Below are 27258 nucleotides of genomic sequence, written 5' to 3'. Positions count from 1 at the left end.
AGCTTAGAGCAGCTGAGTGAGTTTGGTCAGAGTCTTAAGGGAAAAGGGTATTTTGGACCAAGACAAAATTTTTAATAAAATAATATTTTTAAGAAACTGTCTTCTTTATTAAATATTTTATAATATAAATGTGTTTACCATATTATATTGTTAAAAAATCCCCTTAAGGTTCCTTCGGAATGCCTCTGTACTTGGAAATGGGATAGTACCAGCTATGTTCGGGGGTGCGTTGAGTGGGTGGCGAGTTGCTCTTCGGGACCGAGCTTTTGAGAGAGCTTTCTTCCGATGCGGCGCCTGGCGGACATTCATAATGGCGTCTGTTGACGGCACTGGCGAACAGTTCTCAGCGCGCAGCGCTCCAGTAAAGTTCCAAATTAAAATATAAGGAAACCCCCAAGCAGAAACAAAGCACAACCACCAGTAGGAGAGCCAAAAATACATACACTCTCGGAAAAAGGAAAGGAAAACAAGTCGAAACCACAACAAAGGCAATTTTCGCAGTGCAATCACATCGTCTAACTGGAATCCTTGCTCCTCCAACACTCTGACTCCGACTTCAAATCGCGGGCCCAAATCTTCTAAAGTGTGCAGTGAAGCGCGGCCTTTACATTTTAGATACCCTCAGCCCCCAAAAGGCCCTCGCAACCCCTCTCAGTTCTCGGCCGCAATTCTTGTTTTGCTGAGCCGCCAGCGTTGCCCCATCGTCGCAAGAGAAGGAGCCAAGGAGGAAGAAAACCCGGACACTTTCTGATGGCCGCAGCTGCATGGAGCTGGCTGCTGGGCGCCGGATTCCTGGCCCTGTCGCTGCTCCTCCAGCTAGCCCACGTCGGTGCGGGAGCGGGAGGTGGCGGATCGGGAAGCGGCTTGAGCGGCCCCGCCGTCTTCACCAGCTCCTTCCTGGTGAGGTTCCGGCGAGGAGTGGACAATGGCTTTGCCCACCAGGTGGCAGACAAATATGGTTTCGACAACCTGGGCCCGGTAAGTAGATATGCGAAAAATCAATTATAGTATTGCCGTCGGCAAGGCCAGGTGGCCCGCTCGGGGCGGTGAAAGTAAGCGCCCCACAAACTGCAGTTGTCAAGCCCTAATTTTAACAGCTCGAATGGCTGCCATGTCTACGCGTCGGAGCCAGGTATATTTGGGTGTTGGTGAGTGCCTGTGGGGGTGTCAGGAGCGTGTCTAGAATGCCCAAAGCAAAGGCAAACCAACGGCCAAAGTTTCGGCGCTGTGGCATTGGCCAACTTCCGTCGGTCGAGCAAAGTTTCCGTTGCATACCGCTAGGCGCAAATTTTCGCATTGCATGCCAAACAGCCATTGCATTCGGGACAAGGTCAAAGTGGCAAAATAACCTGCAAAATCTCACACCGCACAAAAAACTACAGAAAATTGGTTAATAGGCCTGATTTTTACACTGAAAAATTAGGTTGCTTCATAGATTTTAATTCAAATAAAGAAAAAGGTAATGAAAGATTTTTTAGAAGTTTATAGTTTACATTCACCAAAGTTTTCTTTGTTTAAAATCAATTAACAGCGGTTTTTTATGTAAATATACCTATAATAATTTAGAAAAACATTAAATAGAATATGATAAGATTACGATTTCCCGTTGGCTTTGTAAAGAAATCTTTTTTTAACTCGTTTAGATGTCTCTGTTTTTGCAACCCGGTAACAGCTCGTCAGAATACTTACGCTGTTTCTTGTCAAAAGATTGTACAATCCAGATATGGTTTAGAGACCCGCCGAGTCTAGAGTCTAGACGATGTAATGTGCCTTACATTCGTCAAAATAATGCATAACATTACGTTCAACTTTGACAGGACTTGACAGCCATGACGCGCACTTGTTGCACGTCCCAAGATTGGGGTAATAACTCACTCTGGGAATGGGGGAATTAATGCGAGTTCAAGAGCTGGAACGGACGCAATTAATTAGGGACATCAATAACAACTAGATACCGGAACTGAGCAGAAGGACCCAGGGAGGTCCACCTAAGGAAGGTGCTAGAACCAATTAACTCTCCTACGCCTTGGAAATCTGATATCCTAGTGGCACCTGAGGCCCAAAGGCATCTCCAATCCCCTGATTCAAGGGGGAGATTTTCTAGTTATCCGCTAACTGTATTGCGACATCGATGCTGTGTGGCAATGGCGCAATCTCGTCTGCTCCTCCTCGTTTTACTATTTTTTTTTCCACCCATCTCTGCAGATTGCATGCCACAGTTGCTATGGTCACTTCTCCACATTGCACAAGCCAATCTGCGTCCTTAGTGCCACATTTTGCTCGGATGTTTTTCTTTTAAGCAACAAGAAAGTTCGTAACGAAACAACGTCGCCATTTTGAAAAAAGTAATGAGTTTTCAAAGTGGAGTATTTTTATATTTTAATTAGGATCAGATTACATTTTTGCGCATAGCTTAAAGCCATTTGTTATTATTGTTGCTGTCTAATTATTTATTGATTTGAGTTGGAAAGCCTTTTGAAACCCAAGTGGATTCCCTTGTCTCTGTTTCAAAAATAGACAACAATTTAATTACCAATCGCAGCTGGTTGTTCAGATGGACTTTGAAATGGTTTTTAGATAATTGCCAAAAATCCCTGGATTCGCGTGGGTGTGGTCCCGTGCAATAAAATTGCGGCACATGTAGAAGTAACAAAAAACCTACGGGAAAAAAAGGAAATAAAATCTGTTGCTCCTACGTCAACCGCTATCGCGGAATACAAATCAAAATGTATCCCAAACAAAATGTGCCCTTACCCAAGCAAACTCCGGGCGGCGAAGGTCGGGGGCACCCGAAACTCTCACTTCAGTTCTCATTCCAATCGATATTGTGTATACGCCCCATACGCCGAATTTTATCAACAGGACTTTGGCTATGTCTGTGTTTAGATTTTATGGCCTTTGATGTTACGACCTTATCGGAGCTAAAACGTTAGATTCAGTCAGCTTTTGCTGTGCAAATCAAAATAAATCTCGATCTTCGATAAATGTAATTGCCGGGCGAGTATTTGAATATCATGCTTGACCCGGAACCGTGAAGGCATGGAAGCGGAAAGTGAATTTCTTGCCTAAGTAAATACATATGCTTTCCTGCTGCCCACGGTGGAATTAAGCCCACGCAGCCGACGGAGTTTGATGGCAGGCAGGCAGGCAGCGCCTTTGCAGTTTTATGCCTGGAATAATTTTGCCAGTTTCTGTTGCTTTTTCTCCTCTAATGCCTTTGAACGGCTGCTTGTCTTAGTGGTGCTTAAGAGTTTACCTACGACTTGTGCGTCGGCCAGGCCCTGATCCTTTGAGCATGCATAATTTTTTATGCTGCAGACGTGTGCGTTAGCGCTTAATAACTTTAAAAGCTAACAAACTCACCTGTCACCAAGCCGACACCCTTGTGAGCCGCTTGTCCTCTTTGTCGGGCTCAGAGCCAAATCCTTGCATAAGCGTTAAGTCGGGACTCCCTTTGACGTGGCCAACGGCAACAGGCGTTAGTTGTTGGACCCATCCCTTCCCGCATCTGACTTTTCCTGCTGCTGTTGTTCGCAAAGCTTGCTTAAGTCCTAAGACCAGCAAACCAACAATAGTGATTGCAAGAGCAACAGGGGCTTTTGAGACGTTCGTCTCACTGACAAAGAGAAAACATCATAACATGTATGGTTTAATAACTGCGTAATAGACCAACAAGATGCCACCCAACATTGTGCTTTAATTATGAGGTGTTAGTAAGCTAGTGGACGTTAGTTTGGTTCCAGGAATATACATCTTACTAAGATCTTAGAATTCTTAGGATTTTCCGCCGTGAAGCTCATTTCATACGCTGCGAGACTATTTACTTCCTTTGGGATTGTCCTACATCTGTCAGGTGGTTCGGAAATGTCAACGCTCATCAGCTATGCATAGTTTCATATCGCTATGCCATAGTTCCCTCATAAATTATGCAAGAGAATTGCGACCTTATTAGGATGCAGGCAGTCGCCCGTTCTTGGCCTGCATTTCCACCGACCATCGCACGTCTCTGGCCAAACACGACTCAACCGCAGTTTGTTTCGGGCGTGTTAAGTTTTGTGAAGACAAATGTCGCAATGACTTTGCGGTCTGACATTGGCGCATTCGTCTCCGTCTTCTTGCTTATCAACCGTTGGCCTTCGCATCCGCCGTAGCCATCTCACGACTGTTTTCCTTTCATTTATTATGCCAAATGAAAAACGAGTTTACAAATTCGGCGGCCGCTTGCCCAGATGGTTGCAAATTAAAGGCACGGACATTTGTAACCCGAGGCTAGCATATGTTGGCAAATAAAAGACAAACAAAAGAGCCATACACACACACACGAGCTTGGCGGTTTCATTGAAATGTGCTGGACAAACAGAGACGCAGATGGAGTTCAAGATGCCAGGAATAGGATCGCCAGGAGGGGTCCCGAAAACCACAGGCACATACACGGCCATCCTCTTGCACATACACACACACACACACCCTCTCCGCTGCCACAGGGGCATAATGCCTTATCACGTATACGCAGTGTTGCCGGCACAGTCCAGGCGCATTATTTATTTATTTTTAGCCTAGATGGCAGCTCAATGGTCCTTTACCGGACTGAGGCAGCTTTTTTGTTGGGGTCAGATGACAGCAATTTCTCACAGATGGAACTTTTACGACTATTAATACTGCAATTTGGCTCGAGTAGTTTCGAAAGTGTGGTTTGGTTCTCAAAATTTCATGGTTGCGGTTTCCAAAACATTTAAAAATAGCAAATACAGGTAATTGAAATAAAAATTTATTTACGATTGTTTTTACGGTTTTTTGAGATGAAAACTAAAGGAGATTTATGACTATGAGTATAAATGGTGGGATATATATTTTTTTATAGGATGTTACGTAAAGGACCATTAAATGTTTATTATATAGAAGGCTTAACTAGTGGCACATTTTAACTTTTACCTTGTATCCGAGGTAGGGAACCTTTTCCATCGGAAGTCAAATATCTGGCAAATATTTGAAAACTTTCTGTTTGCGTTTTGGGATATTATATTACGTAACTTATGCCTCTCTAGCCTCTTTCCATATCATTTCCTAATTGTGTTTTTAACTATAAGTTTTAGAGTACAGGGCTTGGATTTCAGCTGGCATTAATGATAATTAAAAAGTTTTCGGTTCTCGCCTTAACGAGGGCACATACAAAATATTTATATCGAATCAGCAACAAAGCTCTAACTAGTTTAGCCCCAAAGCCTGTTCAACTTTTCTGTGGTGTTTTCGCATTATATTCATTTGGTGGCAAAAAAGGGAGGCCCTAAAAATAGACAAGGTGTAAACAAGCTGGCTGGCTCAGCGTGGATCAGCTCACATAATGGAACCAATGGACCGTGCTCCTGGGCTCACAGCCAGGTGTGTCTCTTGGACAGGTGTCGCTAATGCTTACTCCACTTTTACTCTTGCCTGCCGTCCCAATTCTGCCACGGCTTGTGTTTTGCTTGTGGCTGGCGTCCTTGGCTGACAGGCAGCCAGACCGCCAGGCTGCCACTGGGCTAACAATTTAATAAATCAACACTCGAGTCAAAGTTTTGTCAAATATTTTCGCCGCAACAAAGGAAAATACCTCAAGTGCCATAACAGAACCAAAAAGGAAAACACAAAGAACAAACGTGCCGCTTGCTCTTTATAAATAATTAAAAAACTTTTCAGCTCCTCAGCCCGAGAAGGCTTGTCTGCACTTGATATACGAGTGTGTGAATAACGAAATACAAAATTACTTTTTACAGCAATGCGTTTGCGTCTTTGGCCTGCGAATGCCAAAGGTCAAATGGGAGAAGTTGTGTTTTGTCATGCTGCAAATTTCATTCTGATAATATTAGATGAAAATCTTGAAATTTAATTAGCCAACTGCCAGCTGGCTGTCTGGACGGCATCTTTGCAGTTTTCTTTGTAAAATCATTCACGCGCACAGCCGTCCAACGCGGCCAAGTCAATGTCAACAGTGTGCTAGATAATTATGTTGCTTGGCGTCGGCCAAGCTGCCTCTGCCCTGCTCCGAATAGCAAAGCGTATTAAGTGCTAACGAAGGGAGGGGTCGTGATCCACATTCATTCCCGCACCACTCCCGGCTGGCCTTCCAGTTGACCCTCTTGCCGCATTTTATTTAATTTAAGTTGATGAAACTGCAGTTTCAGCGAAACCATGTTTTGCAGGATATAAATGGCATGAAATTAACTATAATACGGTTTTCTGTCGAGGGAAAAGTTCTCTGCAACTTTGTGGCTGCTAATCAAATGCCACAAGCAGCCCCACAACCCAGAAGCCTAAATCAAAGCTTATTAGTTGAGTTCTGCGCATCTGTTTGTCTTCGTTGGTGTTTCCATTTTAGTCCTGCATCCTGCTGAATTATTCAGCAGCAGCATGCCAGCTCATTTGCATTTCTCTCATTTGGACTACCTCCGAGGTTTTCGCGTAATTTGCATGCCATTTATTGACGACTGGATTTGTCTGGATCGTTGAGCTGTCAATCGAAACACGCTTATTTGCATTGTTTTTCCCAGCGGCAAACACGCTGTCTTTTTGCTCATTTTTGAATTTAACTGAAAGTGTCATTCTTTTCGTCGTCCTCTTGACAGATTGGGAAAAACACTTGAATGTGCCCTTCAACGAATTTTCTCTATAACGCAATCTGATCTGTATACGAGTATGTATGCTTTATTTTCCATTTTAGCAGCTAGAACAAGTGATTTTCGCATGTAGTGATAATTTATGCAAACATTGTATAATGCCTGCAGCGGCAATCGCCCGGGCATAGCTTATTATTGATTGATTGATTAATTGCATGTGGGCGGGAATGAGACAGCGAAGCGCACGAGCTGCTATTTTTCCTAATTAGGTTCGTTGCAATGGCAACTGGAATCTGGCAACCGGGGGACTGGGGACTGGGTACTGGCAATCGGTAGAACGTGAACACATTTATCACATTGTTACCCAACTGCTATCTATATTATGCGAATGGCGGTAGTTATTGACGGCTAATGCCACTAGAAAAATTGGTTAGCTCCTGATAAAGTGACTGCGTCTCCTCTTGATAAACGGCTGCTCCTGTTGCTGACGTCGGCTAACTAAACCAGGGTATTGACTAACTGGGAAACAAATTGATGAATGGTTTTCCCTCAGGTCGATCAATAAACGGCTACAAATAGAAAGTGACGATTGTGTAATATCTTTTATCTGAGATGTGTCGCTAATATTGTTCGCATAAATGCTTGCCTACTTTTCAGGGTATCTCAGAGGGGAGACAAGATAAGAAATATATGGTATTTTATAACTATTTATATGGGCAATGTAACTTTCACGGAAAAAGTTCAAAAGTATTTCAGAGTAGTGGCATTTTTATCACACTTTACTACTTTTAGAATTCTTACTGCTCAAACATATTAGGAAATACATGAGCAGACACATAGCGTGGGGCGTTAGTCTTGCTTGTCCTGACTTTTGACACTTTGTAAAGTTTAACGCCCACACAGGACTCAAAAACTACCAAGAACGATGTTCAACAACTCTTCTGACTGACTTTAAACATTATGTGTCAGTTAAAGCCAAACATTTTATCCCTTCTACCTATAGAACTTAAACGCAATTGTGTTTGCTCCACTTGTTGAATGCCCGTCATTGTGTGCTGTCAGTAGCTGACCGAACAAGAATTCGATTAAGGTAAACAAAGAAGGCTATATTAACAAGTTTAAGGCCCCATTGTTTGCACACTTTGAGCCCCAAGCCACACAATGGCCAAAGTCTTTGTTGTAAGCTATTTTTGTTGCAGACCGCTGTGCAGGCATTGCGAAATATCTGCTGCAAAAATATACAGCCATATATTTGATACTACCCACTATTGGAGCCTGTCAGTGTCATCTGCAGCTATGGATGCTACTGCTGCTGCTGTTTTTCTGTCGCCCCATCTGATGTTTTTGTTTTCAACAGTTTTTTTTATTCACCTTTCATGAATACGCGAGCGCGGCCAATGGAAAAATGGAACACATAAATTTCTGATGCTGACGGCCCATGAAGGATGACGTGTCAGGAGCGCGTAGGCAGAATGTAGCCATGTTTTGGGTCCAGCCTCAGTTCGGTCTTCAACGTCCCCAGTGATGTAACTGCACAGCTGTTTCTGTTTCCCCCATGCAAATAAGAGTCTTCACCAACTAGCGAGTGCGTGTAGGTTGGCAGCAACAAGTAGTGTAGACCAGATTCTCATTAATAAAATTTGCTATTAAAATGCGGCAGCCAACTAATTATAGACACAATTTCGGCAGGCTAAAGTGTGAGAAATGGCGTTGTCTAAACACTGTATATATCCACATATATACTTAGCAAACTTTTACCAAACTCGTGTAGGCGGCGTTAAGCTTGAATATCCCATATGTATGTATATGGTTACACTGATAAAAGGGGGAGCAGAAAGGATGTTAAGGAAGCCTTTGCCCAAAAATATCATGCCTCTAATATCGTAACACTACTTAACAAATTAAATTATAGAATTTTTTTTAAGAATTATATCTTTCTAATACTATTTTTTTTCTGTATGTTTCCTAATCTGTACGCTGGCTTAGTTCGCGGAGGGCTGGCGATGAACAGCTGCTACTTGCCACGCATTGCCTGTTTCTGTGCGGCTTCTGGCAGTGTCCTTACTTTATTTTAGCCCATACTGGCAGCTAGCCCCGTTATCACCCGTTGTGACACATTATATTTATAATGGCGAGCCGCACTCACCCACACGCACGAAATCCCAGATAGACACAATGCCCGTATATTGCTACATTAGACCTCGAAGCTTTGTTGCTCTTATTATTTGTGTTTTGCTCTTCCCACTCAAAGCCAGGGTTTTTGTTTCCACTTTCACTTTTCCTCATCCCTGCCCAGGCCAGCCCCCTGCCAGCTGGTAGCTCCATATGTTGTGTTCATGAAGAAAAATCCGCAAATTATGCAGAGATATCTAAAAATATGCAAGCAATTTAGCGGCATGTGGTCGCCTCAAGTTGGTTAATTCTCGTTGCTTGTTTGTGCAGCAAGTTAAAGAGCACCAACAGTGCGTATACGCAATATTATCATTAGCTATCTTTTTGAGTTCATTGTTTTCCACCGCTATTACTCGGAAAGTCCATTAAAACTGCCTGGCCAAACGCTAACCAGCTGACCAGCTGTTGCCGTACCCATTGAGTAATTTACACTCAAATTAACAGCATATAAAAATAGAAAATAGACAAAGTTTGGCTGTTCCCCGCCGCCAGTTGAAAAGCTTTCCCTTTTGCATTGTCAAACTGTCGGAGGACTGTGATTGACAGCAGTCAACGGATTGATGGCCCTCGAGCCTCGCGCCTGGTCTGACTGCTATCCTATCCTGTCCTGTCCCTCGAGCAGTGTCTGCTTACTTATGAACGGCACTTGGCGCCTAAGTAAACCAGCAAGTGGCGGCGTCCTTTTTACACCCACCCCCTCCGTATGGAGTTGGATCCGTTTATTTACTCACCACCCTCTGGCAGTTGCTGACGTGGCTGGCAAGGAATTTATTATTTTTCAACGAAATTCCTTCCGCACAATTTAGGATTTGCAATCCAACTTTCATAAAGTGAATTTCTTAAAATTTTTTCTCTTTAACTGAATTTTAAAGTTTCCAGAAATATGGAAAGGACATCAGTAACAGTTCGACTATGAAAATCTTCTTGAAGCTGAAGCCCTAAAAGTTTTCCTTTGTTTTAAAATGGCTTGCCTCTTTCGCTCGTTAACGCTACGGCAAAATTGTTCAATACTTTTGATGTTACTTAAAAATTACGCACTCTTGGTCCATCAAAGAAATGTCGGCTATTCCAGCAACCTGTTTACCGACCTTCGTTGTTTTGCGGCTGAAATGAGAATTTGCAGACAGCGGTCTGAAGGGATATAAGAAGGCCAACAAGGGACCTCCGGGAAGGAAAAGGTTTCTCCAGTTTCCCCCGAATGTCTTTATTCATATTTAATTCATCGCGGCAGGCGAGAATCCTTAAAAAGTCGGAGTTTGCATAAGCTCACGTTGATTAAATTGCGCCTGGATGTTGTGCCTTTGTTCAGTCAGTCAGTTGGTTAGTGGAGCTGCTTGGGCAATTAATACTTTTCACGTGTGCTTTACGTTCCAGAGGAAGCATAAAGGCCAATGGAAACAGTGTTTCAACTTACCATCTGAATAATTCAAGGCGGGTCGTTGAATAAGAGATGATTTAAAAATAGAGCGGCCCTCTTGCAAATTGATGGCTATTGTCAGCGCTGGGTCCATTAATGCCGCTTTATTGAGGCGAATTTGCGCGAATTATGAATTATGGCACTCAACGCGGGGAGACTGCTAATTAATCACGATGTAAGCCTGAATAATGCAGTACGCCAGACGTCCATCCGAAAGGGCAAAGTTAAACGATGCCCAACAGATGGTCGAGGGATATTCGAGCCTCCAATGGCTGCTTCCTAGCTTCCAGAGATAAGCAACAGGGCCCAGAAGACGATAATGACAGAAAAGTAGGATTAAATTAACTTTATTATTGAAGAGTGTTTGAGTTCCAATTAGGCCTGCACCAGAAGATATTACCACCAGTTTATACAGTAGAGACATTGTTGAATTTCCATTCGATAACTGAGTTTCAAGGATAGATGGAGAGACTTTCATTTCTTTCCATGTAGACATGGCAACATGAAAACATTTCCCCAGGGCGGACTTCTACTGCATAGTTTCTGGTCAAGAGAAAGTATGAGTGGCCCGAAGGCTCGGCACGTCTGTATCATGGTGAAACTCGAGATGCCTTTCACTGAAATTGCAGTGGGCCAAAACGGAAAATTACTGCCCCACGTCCTTTGACCAAGGATAGCTCCTGGCACTCGATTTACCAAAGTCAACTAATGATGATGATGATGTAGAAGTTGCTACTGTTTTTATACTCTTGCAGAGGGTACCATAAATTTGATCAAATACCTACATACATATATTTAAAATATTAATCTTAAACATAGAAGCATGGGTGTTTCTATTTTAAGAAATTATTTTAATATAAAAAACTCCGATTGCCAGTTATATCCGATATTTGCAGTATAGCAGGGGTATATCTCATTCGGCTCCCAAGTAAGCTTTCCTTTCTTGTTATTTCTTCTGCTGATGAAGGAAAATCTGCAGCAGATGATTATGACTGGCAATTTAGAGCACAATTATGGGAGCACCCTACAACAAGCAGAAGGAAAATATCCTCAGTATGTTTTGGGGTGGAATAACTGGGGCCAAACTCAATTAGAGCGCAATTATGGGTCACGCTTCTAGGCGCATGGCAAGCAGAGAATTAATGTGTTTTCCTCAATTAAAATGCCACGGGGTCTAATGAAATGTTGCCCTCCATTCTGGAATCTTTACAGCTGGTCGGCGCCGATGGACACGAGTATCATTTCAAGCATCGGACCCTGCCCCATGCCCGGACCAGGCGGAGTCTGACGCACACTCGGGCTTTGAAGAGCCACCCGGCGGTAAGTAACATTCCTGTAGAATAGTTTCATCAAGGCTAAAAGGAGAAAAATGAAATGACACAGTTGATATAGTTATTGCTAATAATTCAGGTGTGCCAAATGTGCACAATGTCCTGGAATCATACATGAAATACAGTCAATAAAAACACAGAACCAAAAGTCTTAAAAATTTTTTTTTTAAATCATAACAATCAACCAGAAACATTTTAATTTACAAACAAACTTTAAGAGAAACAAGCTTTATTATTTCGAAGCAGTTTTGATGAATATTTGTCCAATATGATAATGTTTTTCCCAGTGTAAACACACCTACACGTGTTATTGCTACTGTTTCTCTGCCAATTGCAAAATGCCAGAGTTCACCAAGCATCACTGGCTTGCAAAGGTGGCGCCCAAAATAGCTCGTGCCGGACATGATTCCCTTGAATACATGACGAACTTCGATTGCATTTCAATTGGACCTGCCTTCGTTTGTCCAATGGCATGGAACGTGCCATTAGGCCATTGTCGATAATCACAATGCAGTATGCTGAGGGCAAACAAGGCGTGTAGGACAATATGCAAAATTTGCATGCAAACTAGGTCGTTTCGATTTGTTCCCATCTGGTTGGACCTGCCAAAGAGCATAGGCGAAGCTTACATTTATTCTGGTTGGCACACATGCATAACAATGACCCACATCGAAGCCCATTTGCATAGGGAACTGGGTGACACATGGGCTCCTACGCATTTGTGGTTAACCCTTCGACCCTTTATTAATTGCCTTCCATTTTTCAGGTGCACACGGCCGTGCAACAGCCTGGATTCAAGCGGGTTAAGCGTGGTCTGCGGCCAGCTGTTCCTGCCATTCATGGCATGAAGTTCGACATGAAGCTCGGCGAAGTTAATCACATCGAGGAGGAGCCCACCGACCCGTATTTTCCGATGCAGTGGTACCTGAAAAACACGGGCCAGAACGGCGGAAAGGTGCGACTCGATCTCAACGTGCAGGCAGCGTGGGCCCAGGGCATCACCGGGAAAAATGTCACCACGGCCATCATGGATGACGGTGGGTTTTTGTGGTTCGATGAATAAAAATCCAATAACCATTTAATTTCGTTTCATTGCATCGGCCGTGTAGGAGTGGACTATATGCATCCTGACTTGAAATTTAATTATGTGAGTATTCGAAAGGCCAGAGTAGCGAATCGTATGTGTATAATTGATTTACTGGGTATCATGTCCAAAATGCATTTCAATAATGAACGGCGGTGTCATGGCCTAATGGTCTCTGCCAAGTTTGGTTTTAATTGAATTTCGAAAAACCGTCCATACCAATTGCGACTGAAATGGATTTTGGGCTGTGCCACTGTAAACACATGGAAAGACAATCAATTTCACTTTACTTATTGTGGGAGACAGTTGAAACCTTAATGTGCATAGAAAGTTTGCAGGAAATTGGAGCTCAAAGTTTCAACTTTTTCCTGCCATTAAAACTTTTGCCCGTCATTATTGTCAAAGTATATGCCATACATATTTAACCAGGCATAGTCGAAAGGTGAATGCTGAGTACAGTCCACATTGAATATTTTTATGAGGGACATACGCACACGAATGCTACATCAAAATGTACTTATCTCACACTGGGTGGACAAGTGGAGCAACCCAAACTCATTCATTTTACTTAATCATTTCCAGAATGCGGAGGCCAGCTACGACTTTAGCAGTAATGATCCCTTTCCGTATCCCCGCTACACCGACGACTGGTTTAATAGGTAAGCTGGAACGGGCATTACGTGCCTATTGTTTGGTAAAATAATGTCCTTCATAACCAATTGGAATTTATAAGTTGATTTGTTTGGCAAAACCCAATTACTTCACACGCGTTTTCAAATACACTTACTCGTTAGTAGAGCTTGTGTAGTGAAGTGCAATTGCGTGTTGAAGCTTGTGGTTCCACTTAATTTAGCCTTTTCCCATTTGGGAGAGTCTAGTTGCTTTTACGCATAATGTAAAGAGGAATTTTTATTAAGCTCCTTACCGCAAAATTCACCGCAAATGTGTAACCCTTGTCGACGTTCGTGACTCACACTTTTCCCACACTATGTTTTTTCCAGTCATGGAACCCGGTGTGCCGGCGAAGTGGCTGCTGCCAGAGATAATGGAATTTGTGGCGTTGGCGTTGCTTATGACAGCAAAATCGCAGGTAAGTGGCTTTGGCAACTGCTCCAGGATGGGAAGAGCGAGGTCCCGACCTCGAAAGTTTTCGGCGGATAAATCGCATTACGCATACGCAGCGTAATCCGGCAGAAGTGGGTTGAATCAATTTGAGGTTCAAGAAGCGAGCCCCATTATTGTAAATTGAGCTTCAAAAATCATGCCACATAAACTTGAAGTCATCGCGATTTCCCCCGGGAATGAGCCGGCAACAAGTGTGGTCACAAATCCGGGCGTGTTATCTGTCATTTTTATCGCCCAACAGGGAGAAATCATGTGAGAAATCGGGAAATTCGAACAACCTCCGTCTAAACGCAGTGCATTTTTACGATTGCCATAAAGCTCGAAGTGAAAGTGAGAGGGCATGAGCATGAGAATCGGGGTCGTATAAATATTGATTTATAATTTCCGCCATTAGATTTAATGCATACTTATCGCTCTCGCCGCAGGCATACGCATGCTGGATCAGCCGTACATGACGGACCTAATCGAGGCCAACTCCATGGGCCACGAGCCGCACAAAATCCACATCTACAGCGCCTCCTGGGGTCCCACGGACGATGGCAAGACGGTCGATGGACCGCGGAACGCCACCATGCGAGCGATAGTCCAGGGCGTGAATGAGGTATGGAGATGTAGTGGTAGCGCTCCCAATATTTATTACTAATCTTTGGACCCACCCGCAGGGACGAAATGGCCTGGGCAACATCTATGTTTGGGCATCCGGCGACGGCGGAGAGGAGGACGACTGCAACTGCGACGGGTATGCCGCCTCCATGTGGACTATTTCCATTAATAGCGCCATCAACGACGGCCAGAACGCTCACTACGACGAGAGCTGCAGCTCCACCCTAGCGTCCACGTTCAGCAATGGAGCCAAGGACCCCAATACGGGCGTTGCTACCACGGACTTGTATGGAAAGTGCACGACCACCCACTCGGGTACCAGTGCGGCGGCGCCCGAAGCAGCGGGCGTCTTTGCCCTGGCCTTGGAGGCAAAGTAAGTACCCACCACCGTCCCATCCACAAATCTCTTAGTGATTGATACACACACAAAAATAGCCACCAAGTTGACGTAGATACAAAATAATTTAATTTAGAATGACGCCTCCTATTGGTTTTCCTAATGAGATTATAAATTTAAAACTATATTTTTCTTGAGCCATTATTACTTTTATTGTACTTACGGGACTAGATTTTTTTGTGTCTGCAAGCCCACAATATGAAATTATGCTAATCCGTTGCCAACTAAATGCCACAATTTATTTGCAGTCCGCAGCTTACTTGGCGCGATATCCAGCATCTGACGGTGCTGACATCAAAACGCAACTCCCTGTTCGATGCCAAGAACCGTTTCCACTGGACAATGAACGGCGTGGGCCTGGAGTTCAATCACCTCTTCGGGTTCGGAGTACTAGATGCAGGCGCCATGGTCACGTTGTCGAAGCAATGGCATGCAGTGCCACCTCGATACCACTGTGAAGCGGGCGAGATTAACCAACCGCAGTGAGTATTTTCCTGAGGACTTTGTCAGCAGAAGAAGGCTAATTTTTAATTAATTAAACCTTTTCAGGGCCATTGTTATGGGCCGCTCGCTGTTTTGGGAGATCAAAACCGATGCCTGCAAGGGCACTGACACGGAGGTCAACTACTTGGAGCATGTTCAGGCGGTGATATCGGCGAATGCCTCGCGGCGTGGCGATTTGGAACTATTCCTTACCTCGCCCATGGGAACAAAGTAAGTGTTTTGAATTTTGAGAAATATTTATTATATTATTATATTTATTATACAGATCTATGATCCTGTCGCGTCGCGCTAATGATGATGATCACCGCGATGGTTTTACCAAGTGGCCCTTCATGACCACTCATTCCTGGGGTGAATATCCACAGGGAACCTGGAAATTGGAGGTAACTTCGAAATCCTTAAAAAAGTAATGGTTTAACTAATGAATCCCTTTGCAGGCTCGTTTCAATTCCCCGCAAACGCGACATGGATACCTTTTGGAATGGTCTTTGGTACTCCATGGCACCAAGGATGCGCCCTACCGCACTCTCCATCCTTCCTCGCCCCACTCCAAGCTGGCAATTGTAAAGAAGGCCCACGAGGACAAAAAGATGAAGTAGAGTGATGGATCAAAAGTGGTAAAGAGAAGGATAAGGAGCAGGATATATTCAGGGGCAAAAGAACATTCGCATAGAGACGTCCATTAGGCAGCTTGGCGTTTTATCAACGAGATTAGTGAGAGGTTTAATAAAAGTGCTGGCTGTGTTTTATTTTGGAATAGAATTGATGGAAATTAAAGTGTTTAGTTCTCTCTGATTTCTATTTCTGTAATTTTTGACATTTGTTTTAATCAGTCGAACTGAACGTTTATTTAGGCAAAAGGGTATTGTTTATCGGTTACTAAAATTTGATTAGTTATTGCTTATTTGGTGAGATAGCGCCAAGGGTGCCATATGCCATTCATGTAACGTTTTATTCACTTTTCAATCTACTTCCGGAAATTATAAAGCGCACACTTACCACATTAGCAAATGGAAAACAATGTCCTTTACTCAAATTTCGATCAATTGAATACCGTAGCAGAAAAAAATCAAACCGTAGTGAATATCGAAAAGACCCACAAATTGAAAACAGCGAAACAGGTATAGCAGGTATTGAGTGCTTAGCAAAGTGTGCTAGAGGAGGAAAATGATAAAAAAAAAAACACAAAATTAGACAACAGATAAACATACATAAATCGATAAGGAATCGAGGAAAAACCCTATGTAAATGTGTAATATCTAAATGTATAACCTATCTTTAACTGCGTCCTATGCCGTTAGACTCTTAAATCTATCTAGTATAAAATACAAACTAAAAGTATTTACACATATTTTAAAGGTAATTCTTTTGTTTTCCAAATGATATATATGTATACAAGAACATACCTATATGTACTTAAAGGATACTTAGAAAAAACATAAAATGTTAATCCCATTAATGCAGAAAAGTTTGTCGCTTCACCTTGGTTGAAAGCCCAACTCTGCTTTTATTTCAAGACTCGTACGTGTGAAATGCATTTACAGACATAGTTTTCTTTCAGTTTCTTTCGGGGGCCAAAAAAAATGAATAACCACATAGACACATTAATAATATGGACAAGAATCACAAGCGATTGTAACGTTAAACGGAGCGAGTGTTATGTAAAATACTGAAACCAAATGTTAAAGTACAATTTCAATGCCGTTGAGTGGTGAGCAGAGAGTTAGCATGTAACGTCAGACACAGATACAGATTGTTTTACCTAGTCTAATAACTGAGAATGAGCGCATTGTTAATGTTAATGGATGATGTGCCGCAGAATGAATTATATTATATATATATACAGAACCATATATGAGTACATACATGTGTAATTATTAACCAAAAACCGTAAGAGCAGGTTTTGACAGAAAATATGGCATAACCATTATATACACCAAATAATCAACTATATATGCATAAATGTATGATACATATACATATATTATACCACAAAAATAAATGCAAAATGTAACTTATGTGGATGTTAAGTTGATCTTTGATGTTGTAGATACAAGAGTACACCAGAAACAGTCACACCTAGACACGAATGTGTATTGCTTATTTTGAAATTCGAGCACATCGATCATCGATGATCGCGTTCTTATGTATAATTTCCCATAGAGTTTTTTTGCTTTCATTTTTTGGTGCAGTTTTTAAATTTCCATGTAATTGAACAGAAAGAGAATTTAATTTTGTAAATAAAACCTAAAAAAAAAAACCGAAATAACATCATATTTGATTGGGAAAATTCGAGGGGCTTTGATTTATAGGAAATGGGTTTCTGTACCCTAAATTAAAGGACTTCCATATCTGTTCCCAGTAAAGCTTCGCCAAAGTTTCCACTTATTTTGCCTCTGGAAAAGCTTAAACATAAGTTTAGTAAAGCTTTCTTGATGCAGCTTTATCCTCAACTTGTTTGAAACAGAATATATAAAGCTTTTCCCATTGGACCCTGCTGGCGAATTAAGTTACCACACTTTATATACATTTGCTTAATATTATCAGCATCAATTAATTATGAAACACTATTTTGGCCATGTCCAGGACATGCTTTCAAAATATAATTAATGAAAGCCAATTAATATGCCAGAATGAGCATGTGATAGCGCCAGGATATGGGGCAAAGGGATTAGTGTCTGATGGGTGGCCGTTTTTATGGATATCATAGTGGAAATGTCCCAATATACGCATTAGTGAAAGGAAACATTAATTCATGCTTAAGTAAAGCGGTTAATTTATGGATTTCCAACGCATATTCTATTAATGGTAAAGCTAAATTTAGAACCTTTTGCAAAAAGGGCAACAGTTTTAATTGTTGACTCAACTAATTGCGCGATATCCGCCTTCGGGGCCGGCAGAATGTCTTATCCGGCTGTGGCGGGCGTGTCCTGCTAACTTTTTCGTTGTTCTGTTTGTAGCCGGAAATATTTATTAACTAGAAATTGCATAGCACAAAGGCAACAAGCAGGCCACAGGAAGGAAGGAAATGGGCAAACATGTGACGCACCCCCAAAAGCAAATAAACGCTGGCGCTTCACACACACAAAAGTCCTGAGGAGGGCCACCGTGGCGTATACGCAATGTGTCGGCTACGTGCTGTTCTTAGGCCTTCATAAATCATCCGGCTGCGGGCATATGATAAATTGTCATACTAATTGTTTTTAGCGTCCAAGACAGGCCGCGAAACAACGTTGAACCACAGTTTTGGCCAAAGAATCCGACAAGTTCGCCTTGTCCAAGGCTTTCCTTCAGCGGCTCGGCTTAAAGTATCAATGTTTAACGATTTTTCAGCCCATTTACTTTCCCTGTCAAATTTTGCATATCATTTGCTGGACCTTTCGAATTACCATTTTGAAAATTGGGCATTTAATATAGTAACATTTTGACCTTGGGAGTCTACAGGCCTCTTGAAATCATCAATCATAATTAGCAATTTTGGATGGAATATTCAGATACGCCTGATATGCCATACTGTCTCTTAAAAATATAACCAAAAAGATATTCAGTTACATGCCCCACCAATATGTAAAAATATTACGTTTCTATATGGTAACAACTTTTTGATTTATGACACATTAATAGTGACAGCTTACCCGCTTTTGGGTCAACTGGGCGTCGTCTTGCCAACAATAATAACAACTTCAACAACATCGGCAACAGCAACAGAAGCAACAAAGCCATCCGCAACATCCAACAACAGCTTCCAGGCAGAGCAACAGGTTTTGGCAGCGGCTGTCGTTTATGTTGCTTTTGACCAATTTCTTTTGGACTTCGGTCATCTCGGTCGTTTTTCGGTTTTCGGTTTTCGTTTTTTGGCTCGGACATGTCTGCGGGACAAAGTGTTTGACACTTTAATGAACTGCCTGGGGTCGCGTGTGTGAGCAGTTCATTAATATTAATGCCCCCCGGGTACTCCGTTTTCTCCAGTTTTTTTTTCTTTCTCCCCAGGCTTGCGCCATGCGAAATTCGTAGACCAGTTCGCTTTGGGCGAGACACTAATGTCAATTGCCGGCCATTAGCTAATATTTGGTAATTGCTCTTTAATTGAGCGGTGTTTCCCCGTGCTCAATAGTTTTGGGCCAACTCATATACCATATATACATTTATTTAGTTACATTCAAGCTCGTCATTTTGGAGTATGGGTGTATTCCTGACCTTTGATTGCCCAAACCCAGCTCGATCTGTACCTCTTAATGCTGTCATGATTTGTGTTTTTGGCGCCACAAAATAATGACCCCGATTATCTGACGGTAATTGTTGTTGCCACCCCTGGGAGTGGGTGGTCGAGTAGGTGGGTCTTTCATGGGGTGTTGTTTACCGCGTTGCTGCTATTGATGTCATGATTTATTGCCTAAGCCCCGACCACACGTGCCCCTAAAAAATTTTAATTAACAAAAGCAACCGCCCCATAGTGAGCCATGGTATCGCCAGCCAATCACTGCTATTGGTCCTATAAATAAATCTTATCATCCTCCGACTTTTGACGTTGCCAAATTGTTACTGTCATTGTTTGGCCTTAGTTTTGTTTGTCTTCTGTTCAAAGATAAACAGTAAACAAGGGGACTGTTTCGCCACGGCAACGTAGATACAAGAACAACAGAAATCCTGGCAATTCTGCAAAACTGATACCTGCTTTCGGCCCTGCGGACAGTTTATTTACTTTTGGACGCGCAGCTTTTTGTGGGTGTCACTGTCAATAGGCTGATAGGTTTTGCCGGCCCCCAGTTCACCAACAGTTTTCTTTCAAAGCACATTTGGACCCCACCTCCTGCCAGGCAACAAATTAAATGAATTCGCTCGGTGCCAATGGGCAAAATGATTAAATTAGGAGAGTGTTTTGCTGGAGTCTACCCTTGAGGCCTTTTCAGGATTTCATTTTGTCCTTAACAAATTATGCATATTTATAAATGTAAATGCTGCCCACTGGCCACCGACAATTGAAGTTGCTCACGTCACGGCTCTGGGCGGTGGTATGGATGAGGATACGGATGCGGATGAGGATGCTGATGAGCAGCCGTCGGCAGCTGTAGTCATCCTTGATGTATGACTCCTCATTATGCGCATAAATGGGTATTGTTTGGGCTTGGTCGGTAGCCTGTTGCTGTAGGCCGTCCTGGGCTGTCTGATGGAATGTTCTGGTGATTTAGGCCTATAAATCTGAGCTCCTTTAATGCGATGCACTGTCAAGAAATGTGGCAAGAAAAGCCGTCGCATTGAGGAAAACATTTTACCACTTTACCGGCCTATAATTTACTATTTCTCTTTCCAGTGTACCCTAAGTTGTTTGCGGGTGAATTCAATTAGTAGCTTGGACACAGGTCCGCCCTCGTATCAATTAGAGCACATCTTCAACGTCAGTAGCACACAGGTAAACACTCTGGAGATTTATGTGCAACAATCACAACAATTAACTGGCCCAGAAACCGAACACTCGAAGGAAGTAAGCTGTTTCACGTGCCTATCTTAGGGCCTATCTTGTATTTATTGTTAACTATTGTTTATGCACTGTGGTCTGGTCGTCTGCTTGTGTGCGTCCTACGGCATCGTTTCTGCCTAATTGAAAAGCACTTGTTGTTGCTCAGAAACAGAATCAGAGATAACCATTTACCGGACTGGCATAGACAATGTGTGAGGATTAAACATGAAATATTGTCCATGGAATATCCAATTATCAACAACTAAGCTCTTTAGACAAGCTTCCCGGCTCTCGACACTGCCGCAACTGTTGCTGTCGATGCCATCAAGATGACTGACCGTTTCGATGGTATTGATGATGAGCTGAGCGGAGACCGCAATGTGCCGCAGAAAATGCAAATCGCAACCGCCTTGGCTAATTAATTAATTATTCACATTTCGCACAGTTGTTGTGGCAGAAAGCGGCTTTGATCTTCGCCCGCCCAAACACGAGTAGTTCCGCAGATTTATGTAAGACAAGCAACGCCCTAAGGTTGCATGGTCACTAAACAGGTTGTGCAGATTCCGGGGTCCCGTAACCCGTAACCTGAGTCCGAGTTTTTTGTCAACGCTTAAAAAGGCACATTTATCTCTGATTACCCCTTGCCAATGCTTCGAGGCCCGCATGTTGCAGCATCCGAAGATGAAACATGAACCGATGCGATCCCGATCCCGATAGCCAACTCGAATCAAATTTGCTGGCATATTGCAAGCCAATCGTCATTTGTCATATTTCCGATTTAACGTTTGGCTAGCATGTATAAATATCATTGGAAAGCACAAGTTAGGCGCCAGTCCACAAGTTTTATAAGTCCACAACAGATCCTCAGCTCTAGACATCGATACTCCAGCCCAAGATGCGTGGATTCCTGGTGAGTAACCTTCAACCGTTTAGGTTCATGGAATATGGATAACATTTTAACGAAAAGAAATAATTAATCAACTTATTGTTTTTGCAGTTATTTTGCCTTATTGTATCCGTTTCGGCGGCCAAGTTGGGATATAATTACCAAGCTGCCGCTGGCGACCGTCGTTTTGCTGGACTCATCGATTCCGAGGCTACAGGATTCAGTGCCACTTCATCACAGCAGCAGCAGCAGCAACAGCAAGATGCCCGACTTCAAGTACCGGCTGCCGTGGATGAGTTTAGCAAGGAGTTCTACACGTACACCGCTCCCGAGGAGGAGTTTGCCGATAGAGAGGCCACCGAGCATATAGCCAGCATGCTGAAGCGGAACCTGCGAGTGCTGTTCATCAAATCGCCGGAGCACCAGGGTCTGACCAACGCCGCCCTCCAGCTGGCCAAGCAGGCCAGTGAGCAGCGCACCGCCATCTACGTGCTCAGCAAGCAGGCGGACATCGGGCAGCTGGCCCAGCGTCTGCAGAATGAAAACCAGGCGGTGAGCCACAAACCGGAGGTACACTTCGTCAAGTACCGCACGCCGGAGGATGCGGTGCGAGCACAGCAGCTCATCCAGCAGCAGTTCGACGCCCTGGGCGGCAGCTCACGCAGCTCCGACGAGGGCGTTGCTCCCGTCCTTGACTTCAGCTCGGCTCCGGCCAATGAGCCGGCTCAGGCTTCGGTCCAGGGCCAGGAGTCAGGTGTTCTAAATACAAAGTATCTGCCTGCAGCTTCGTTGCGTAGCAGATAGTTGCTGTTGAAGTTGTTTTAAGCTTTATCCTAAGCCTAACCTTAGTTCTATTTTAAATAAAATACAAATTATACATAGTAACAATATTTGGCGTTTGTAAGGAATTATCCTTCGCACATTCTCGAAGTTTTCCGCAGAATATTTCGAAAAGCTTAAACTAAAATGTCACTGGCACACACTTCACCACGAACAGTGACAGCTTTAAGGGAAAACTTTAAAGGCGATTATCTTTCAAATACAATATGCTGCATAGGGCAGGATCCAGCTGCTTCCTGGCCACTCAAAAGGCCCTACTTCTCCACATCCTTGCGTTAGTGCCATACTGCTGGAGGGCATGGGCCATGCTTTTCCTTTGCCTCCTTTGCGGCGACGACGACGACTCTGATTCCTATCTCGCATGCTTCTGTCATATTTCACATTTTAAGTGCCCTCTGGCAGATGGCAACCAGTCCCCGCTCTCATGAATAATTTAATAATATAATAATAATTTCGAGTATTGAAAACAATTTACAGTTTCCCAAGCTAACGGCCCTATGGGGGTCAAGGATTGATAAAACATAAAATATGGGCTGTCGTTAGCGCTAATTAGGGGGGCCAGCCGGCGGCGGAACAACTGTCAGGTGAACGCTACGGGCCTTGAATTTTAAATGCTCGCCTATTAATAGACAGGTTACACAATCCTACGCATTTTCAAGGATCTAGGCAACACACAAATAACCGCAGCTATCTTTACACACAAAGGATGCTCACCATCTCGGATTTCCACATTTCCTGCTCTGTTTGTTTGGAGGGATTCTGTAACCATTGCTGCGCCCCATTGCTGGGCGGTGGCGTAATTTCACAGAAATGCGATATAAAAGTACAACTGCTGGGAGAAATAAAAAAAGGCAGCCAGTAATATGGAGGATATAAAATGAAGTGCAGACAAAATGTCTGCCATTTGGCCCGGTCGAGCGGGAAACTTCTATATTGTCCTTATCGGATTAAAGTGTAATTCCTATTCAATTAATACAAACGACTGCTGCAGGATGGTCAGTTTGGCGGCCATAACTTAGCCATCCAATTGAGATCGAAAGAGCGGGAAGCGGAAAGGGAGGATATTTTCGTTTCAGTTCGCTTTTGCAATTTAATTAAACAAACAGTTGGCTCTGCGGTTTGAATCAGCAGCACCAGCAGCACCGCCAACAGCTCCAATAGTAATAGAAACCATTGGCCTTGGGGAAATGTAATTTGCTGGGACAACAACAATAACTGCAAACATTGCCAAGTGCCGACGTGTTGCCGACAGCTCTAATCCTTTGTGAAAAATTGTTATCGTTTGGGTTGCTCGCAGGGGTTTTCGCTCTAAATTTAATTGTCCTGGGGTTTGGGTTTCGCCTTTGACCGTTCGCTCGATTGCCGTCCGCCGGTGTTGCATATCGATTATTTTTAATTGCTCTTTAACATACCCGCTTCATTTTCCCGTCTGGGGACATTTAAACATGTAATTACTGTCCCGTGTGTGAGGGACTTTAAAGCACACCACCCAACTATAGTGGCAGTCCACAAAAAAAGCCACGTTTGGAAGGAATTAAAGCCATCAAACGATGAGGGAGATGTGCGAAGCCGTTGGCGTGTCCTGGCTTCTTCGCCTGTCAGTTAATGCTTATCTTCCTAATGTGGCAAAAGCTTTCCTCGCCGCAAAAAGTGCGAAACCTAATTCTGAATTGAATCGAAATCGGAAGAGAGAATGAGAATATCCAGGAGCTCGACAAGCTGCCACATCATTCATGTGCCTCGGCGCTAAAGTAATGAAAAAGTCTCATAAAACTTGAAGTGCTCGTAAAGCGGAAATAAGTTGCGGTGCGAGTAAAATAGTGTTATTTACTTTTTGGCTTCGTGTGAATGATTTGATGACGTGGCATACGTGCAGGCCTGAAGGTGCATATGTGTGTCACATCGCAGCCAATTAAGAAGGCTAAAGGAAAAGACACCACAAAGCGTTGAAAAAGCCATGGCCAAAAGCCGCAGCTGAGCTTTCAAAGACTGTTTTTGGAGAAAACAAATGAAATAAAACATATCATATAAAGGTCAGCAAGATCAATATTCAATTAAATCTGGGTGAGGTCGTGTTGGTAGTACAAATTTCGCACTATTGACCTTCAGGATAATCACAAACTATATCACGATAAATTTTTCTCTCTGCATTAGCTATGGACTGCTTTTCTGTAAGCCAAGTCTGTTAGTCATGTATCATTATCCCTTTTGTTTTTAGCCGGGTAAGTCGCTTGTGAAGGCCGATGTCGTTCTCTATGAGCCATAACACCCTCCGTGTTTGCGAACAGGACAGTTGGTCTCAGGACAATTAGGTTTTCTTGGGAATCGATTTGTTAATGCCTTAATTCGAAAACACAGGACCCTCTCATGCATTATTCATGCGTGAGGTGGCAAATACGGATCGTGCTTTCGAATTATCGATGACAATGGATACAGATTGGCCGACAAGTCAATCATAAATCGCTGCCAACTGGGTGGATGTGTGGCGAGCGTGTGGGCGGAGCGTGGCCTTATTCCGTTTGGCCTAATTTGTTTTGCAACCACTTGACTGCCGGCAATCGACAAGTCCCGAAACTCAATTGAACCGCAATTTCCAAATCGCACCCTAATACACGTAATAAAAGGGGGTGGCAGACAGTAGAACACCCAACCCTTCCTTGGCCCCTGCCCCCGGGCCGCAATGCAAATATGGGAGTGGCTGCATGTGGATCCAAGGCGGGGGGGGGGGGGGCGTGTCATGGGGGGATGGCTCAGCCACAGACAGGAGCCGGAGCGAAAGGCAGCACAAAACGGAAATGAAACTTATTAAAAGATTTGGATCTAATCGATTTTCGTCCTTTCACGCCGAAATGAACTTTGCCGTTGCTCGACTCGACCCGATTCGGGCCGTTTGTAGCTTTTAGCTTTTAGATTTCAGTCCCCAGCTGAATATGCTGCCATTAAAGTGGAGCGCCCACCCGTAGTGTCCTTGTGAAACTATGTCCCCCCCATTTGCCTTCTCCTCCGGCTCTCATCTGGCACAGCGTTGACCAGCCATAAATTTAATTGAAAACCAAACTGTTCCTGTTCTGTCTGTGACAGAATGGCGCTCATGTGCAACTCTGGCTTCCCAGGACCCTGTTCCCGGGCTCTGAGTCTTTGGGTGATTGTGTTTACTTGGGAGTGACTTTTACTAAATTTGATTTGCCGTCGAGTGTGGCGAATGTAACTGCAGTTCTGGGGACGTGCCACTTGCACAACGAACACCTCAGCTCACGCGAGACAAATGCGATTTAAACTAATTTGAATACCGAATGGATGGTGTGCTCTTATCGCCACACACTCCCATTCGTTTTTTCAAGAACTTTTTCCATAAAAATCTATAAGCACCGAGCAAAAAACTGGTTATTGATTGGATCTTGAACACCGTAAATTAATTTTTTCAGGCACTGAAATTTTATATGATAAAATATGGAGGCAAATTGGTCAGTGTTCCATATACATAGGTCAATCAGGCGTTTACGGACCATGTTTTTTTCTGTGGAACGGCCAAATGCACGTCTGGCCAACTGGCAGGTTAAACATACATGCCAAGCCAAGCAGGGAGCATCAATTGTCTATCTGACCATGGCGAGCTGGGGGCCAAATGGCTAAAGCATGGCACGACCCACTCGACAGGACCTCCGGCTGCTGCACCTGCTCCTACTCCAGTTACTGATCCTGCCCTCTGACCGAGCTGCACCATCGATGTACCGCTGCGTTATTGAAATCGTCGAGGCAGCAAAAGTGTTTGAGTGCACTCAAGCGAACACTTGCACTCACATTCGCATTCACATGCACATTCATCCCCCCACATTTTCAGAGCACGTGCGAGCGTAACTGGACCAAAAGGCAACCATAACCGTGGCAGTTAGCGGCAATTGCATTTTTATTTACATTAGCATACCCGGCCGGCATCGTGCAGTTAATTAACACGCACCGATTGGCAAACAGTCACCGCATTTGCATTAAACAAAACAACAGACTAAGAGACTGTGCAAAAATCAAGTTGCATCAATTGAATGGCAAATTAAGTGCCAATCAGCCTGAAAAGCATTCGGAAACAGTGATATGTGTACGTGGTGCTGCACTCATTTTTTATGCATTGACTGACTTGTTGCTGACTGTTCTTATATTTCAAATATACCCATCGCTTGGCAGCGACCTTGTGCTCCGGCATTCGATGGAATGCAATTCGATATCGTCTGTACAATTAACGATAAATGGTCAGCCAGCTTGTGTGTACGATTTCCGTTTCCCAGACATTTCCTGCTGGCATCCACAGAAACCATAGTTGTGGCCAACATAAGGACACGCCAGTACAAGCCGGCAGCCTTTTTGCGAGAATCAGCAGCAAAATCTGGATTACTTCGTTTTAATTGATTTTGTTACTCGCCTTTATTAATTCTCGTCAGACGGCCAATTTGTGAGAATTAAATTTTAAAAGCTTACGTGATTTACAGTGAATAATCAAGTTAGCAGCTCACTTAGCTCTTCTTGCTTGGGGACCTGTGATTACCAAGTATTACGTATACGCCCCGTCTGACGGCCTTTGTGCCTTCGAGTCGGTGTGAAGGGATGAACCCAATCAATTCATGAATTCAATGAGTAGACAAGCGGCTGCCTATTATGGCAAGAGGGGTGTACGTGTGTTGGTACGATTTGCATACGTATATACTTAGGTGAAGGTAAATGTCAAGCGGCGCACTAAGATTGCCGCTAAGTCGCATTAACGTCATTCAAGATGGGCGTCTAAGCCGTCTATGCACGATTGCATGTGCAGCTCACACATGAATTGTTGCTGATTTTCGCTCCTGCCATCCAGCGTTC

The 27258-nt window shown here is 43.5% G+C and overlaps 2 protein-coding genes across 3 annotated transcripts; both read left to right on the top strand.

Annotated features, from left to right (window-relative positions):
- The first annotated feature begins 332 nt into the window (after window positions 1-332).
- amon (prohormone processing protease amontillado) lies at window positions 333-17495 on the top strand. Of its 2 annotated transcripts, none has more exons than XM_017237370.3 (12): window positions 333-978; window positions 11395-11502; window positions 12280-12550; window positions 12623-12660; window positions 13180-13256; window positions 13599-13687; window positions 14148-14323; window positions 14385-14698; window positions 14971-15204; window positions 15272-15436; window positions 15492-15609; window positions 15664-17495. In XM_017237370.3, the coding sequence occupies exons 1-12, from the start codon at window positions 751-753 to the stop codon at window positions 15823-15825; spliced, it is 1980 nt and encodes a 659-aa protein (XP_017092859.2). In that variant the 5' UTR covers window positions 333-750; the 3' UTR covers window positions 15826-17495. The 2 variants fall into 2 exon arrangements, with proteins under 2 accessions (XP_017092859.2, XP_070137002.1); XM_070280901.1 differs by lacking the exon at window positions 333-978 and adding an exon at window positions 11271-11309.
- Window positions 17496-21240: 3745 nt separating this feature from the next.
- TwdlQ (TweedleQ) lies at window positions 21241-22458 on the top strand. Its single transcript, XM_017237223.3, has 2 exons — window positions 21241-21594; window positions 21682-22458. Exons 1-2 carry the CDS (start codon window positions 21580-21582, stop codon window positions 22372-22374), a joined length of 708 nt encoding a protein of 235 aa, XP_017092712.2. The 5' UTR covers window positions 21241-21579; the 3' UTR covers window positions 22375-22458.
- Window positions 22459-27258: the final 4800 nt, after the last annotated feature.

The sequence above is a fragment of the Drosophila bipectinata genome, chromosome 3R, assembly GCF_030179905.1.
Source record: "Drosophila bipectinata strain 14024-0381.07 chromosome 3R, DbipHiC1v2, whole genome shotgun sequence".
NCBI lineage: Eukaryota > Metazoa > Arthropoda > Insecta > Diptera > Drosophilidae > Drosophila > Drosophila bipectinata.
This window is presented reverse-complemented; position numbering and strand designations above follow the sequence as displayed.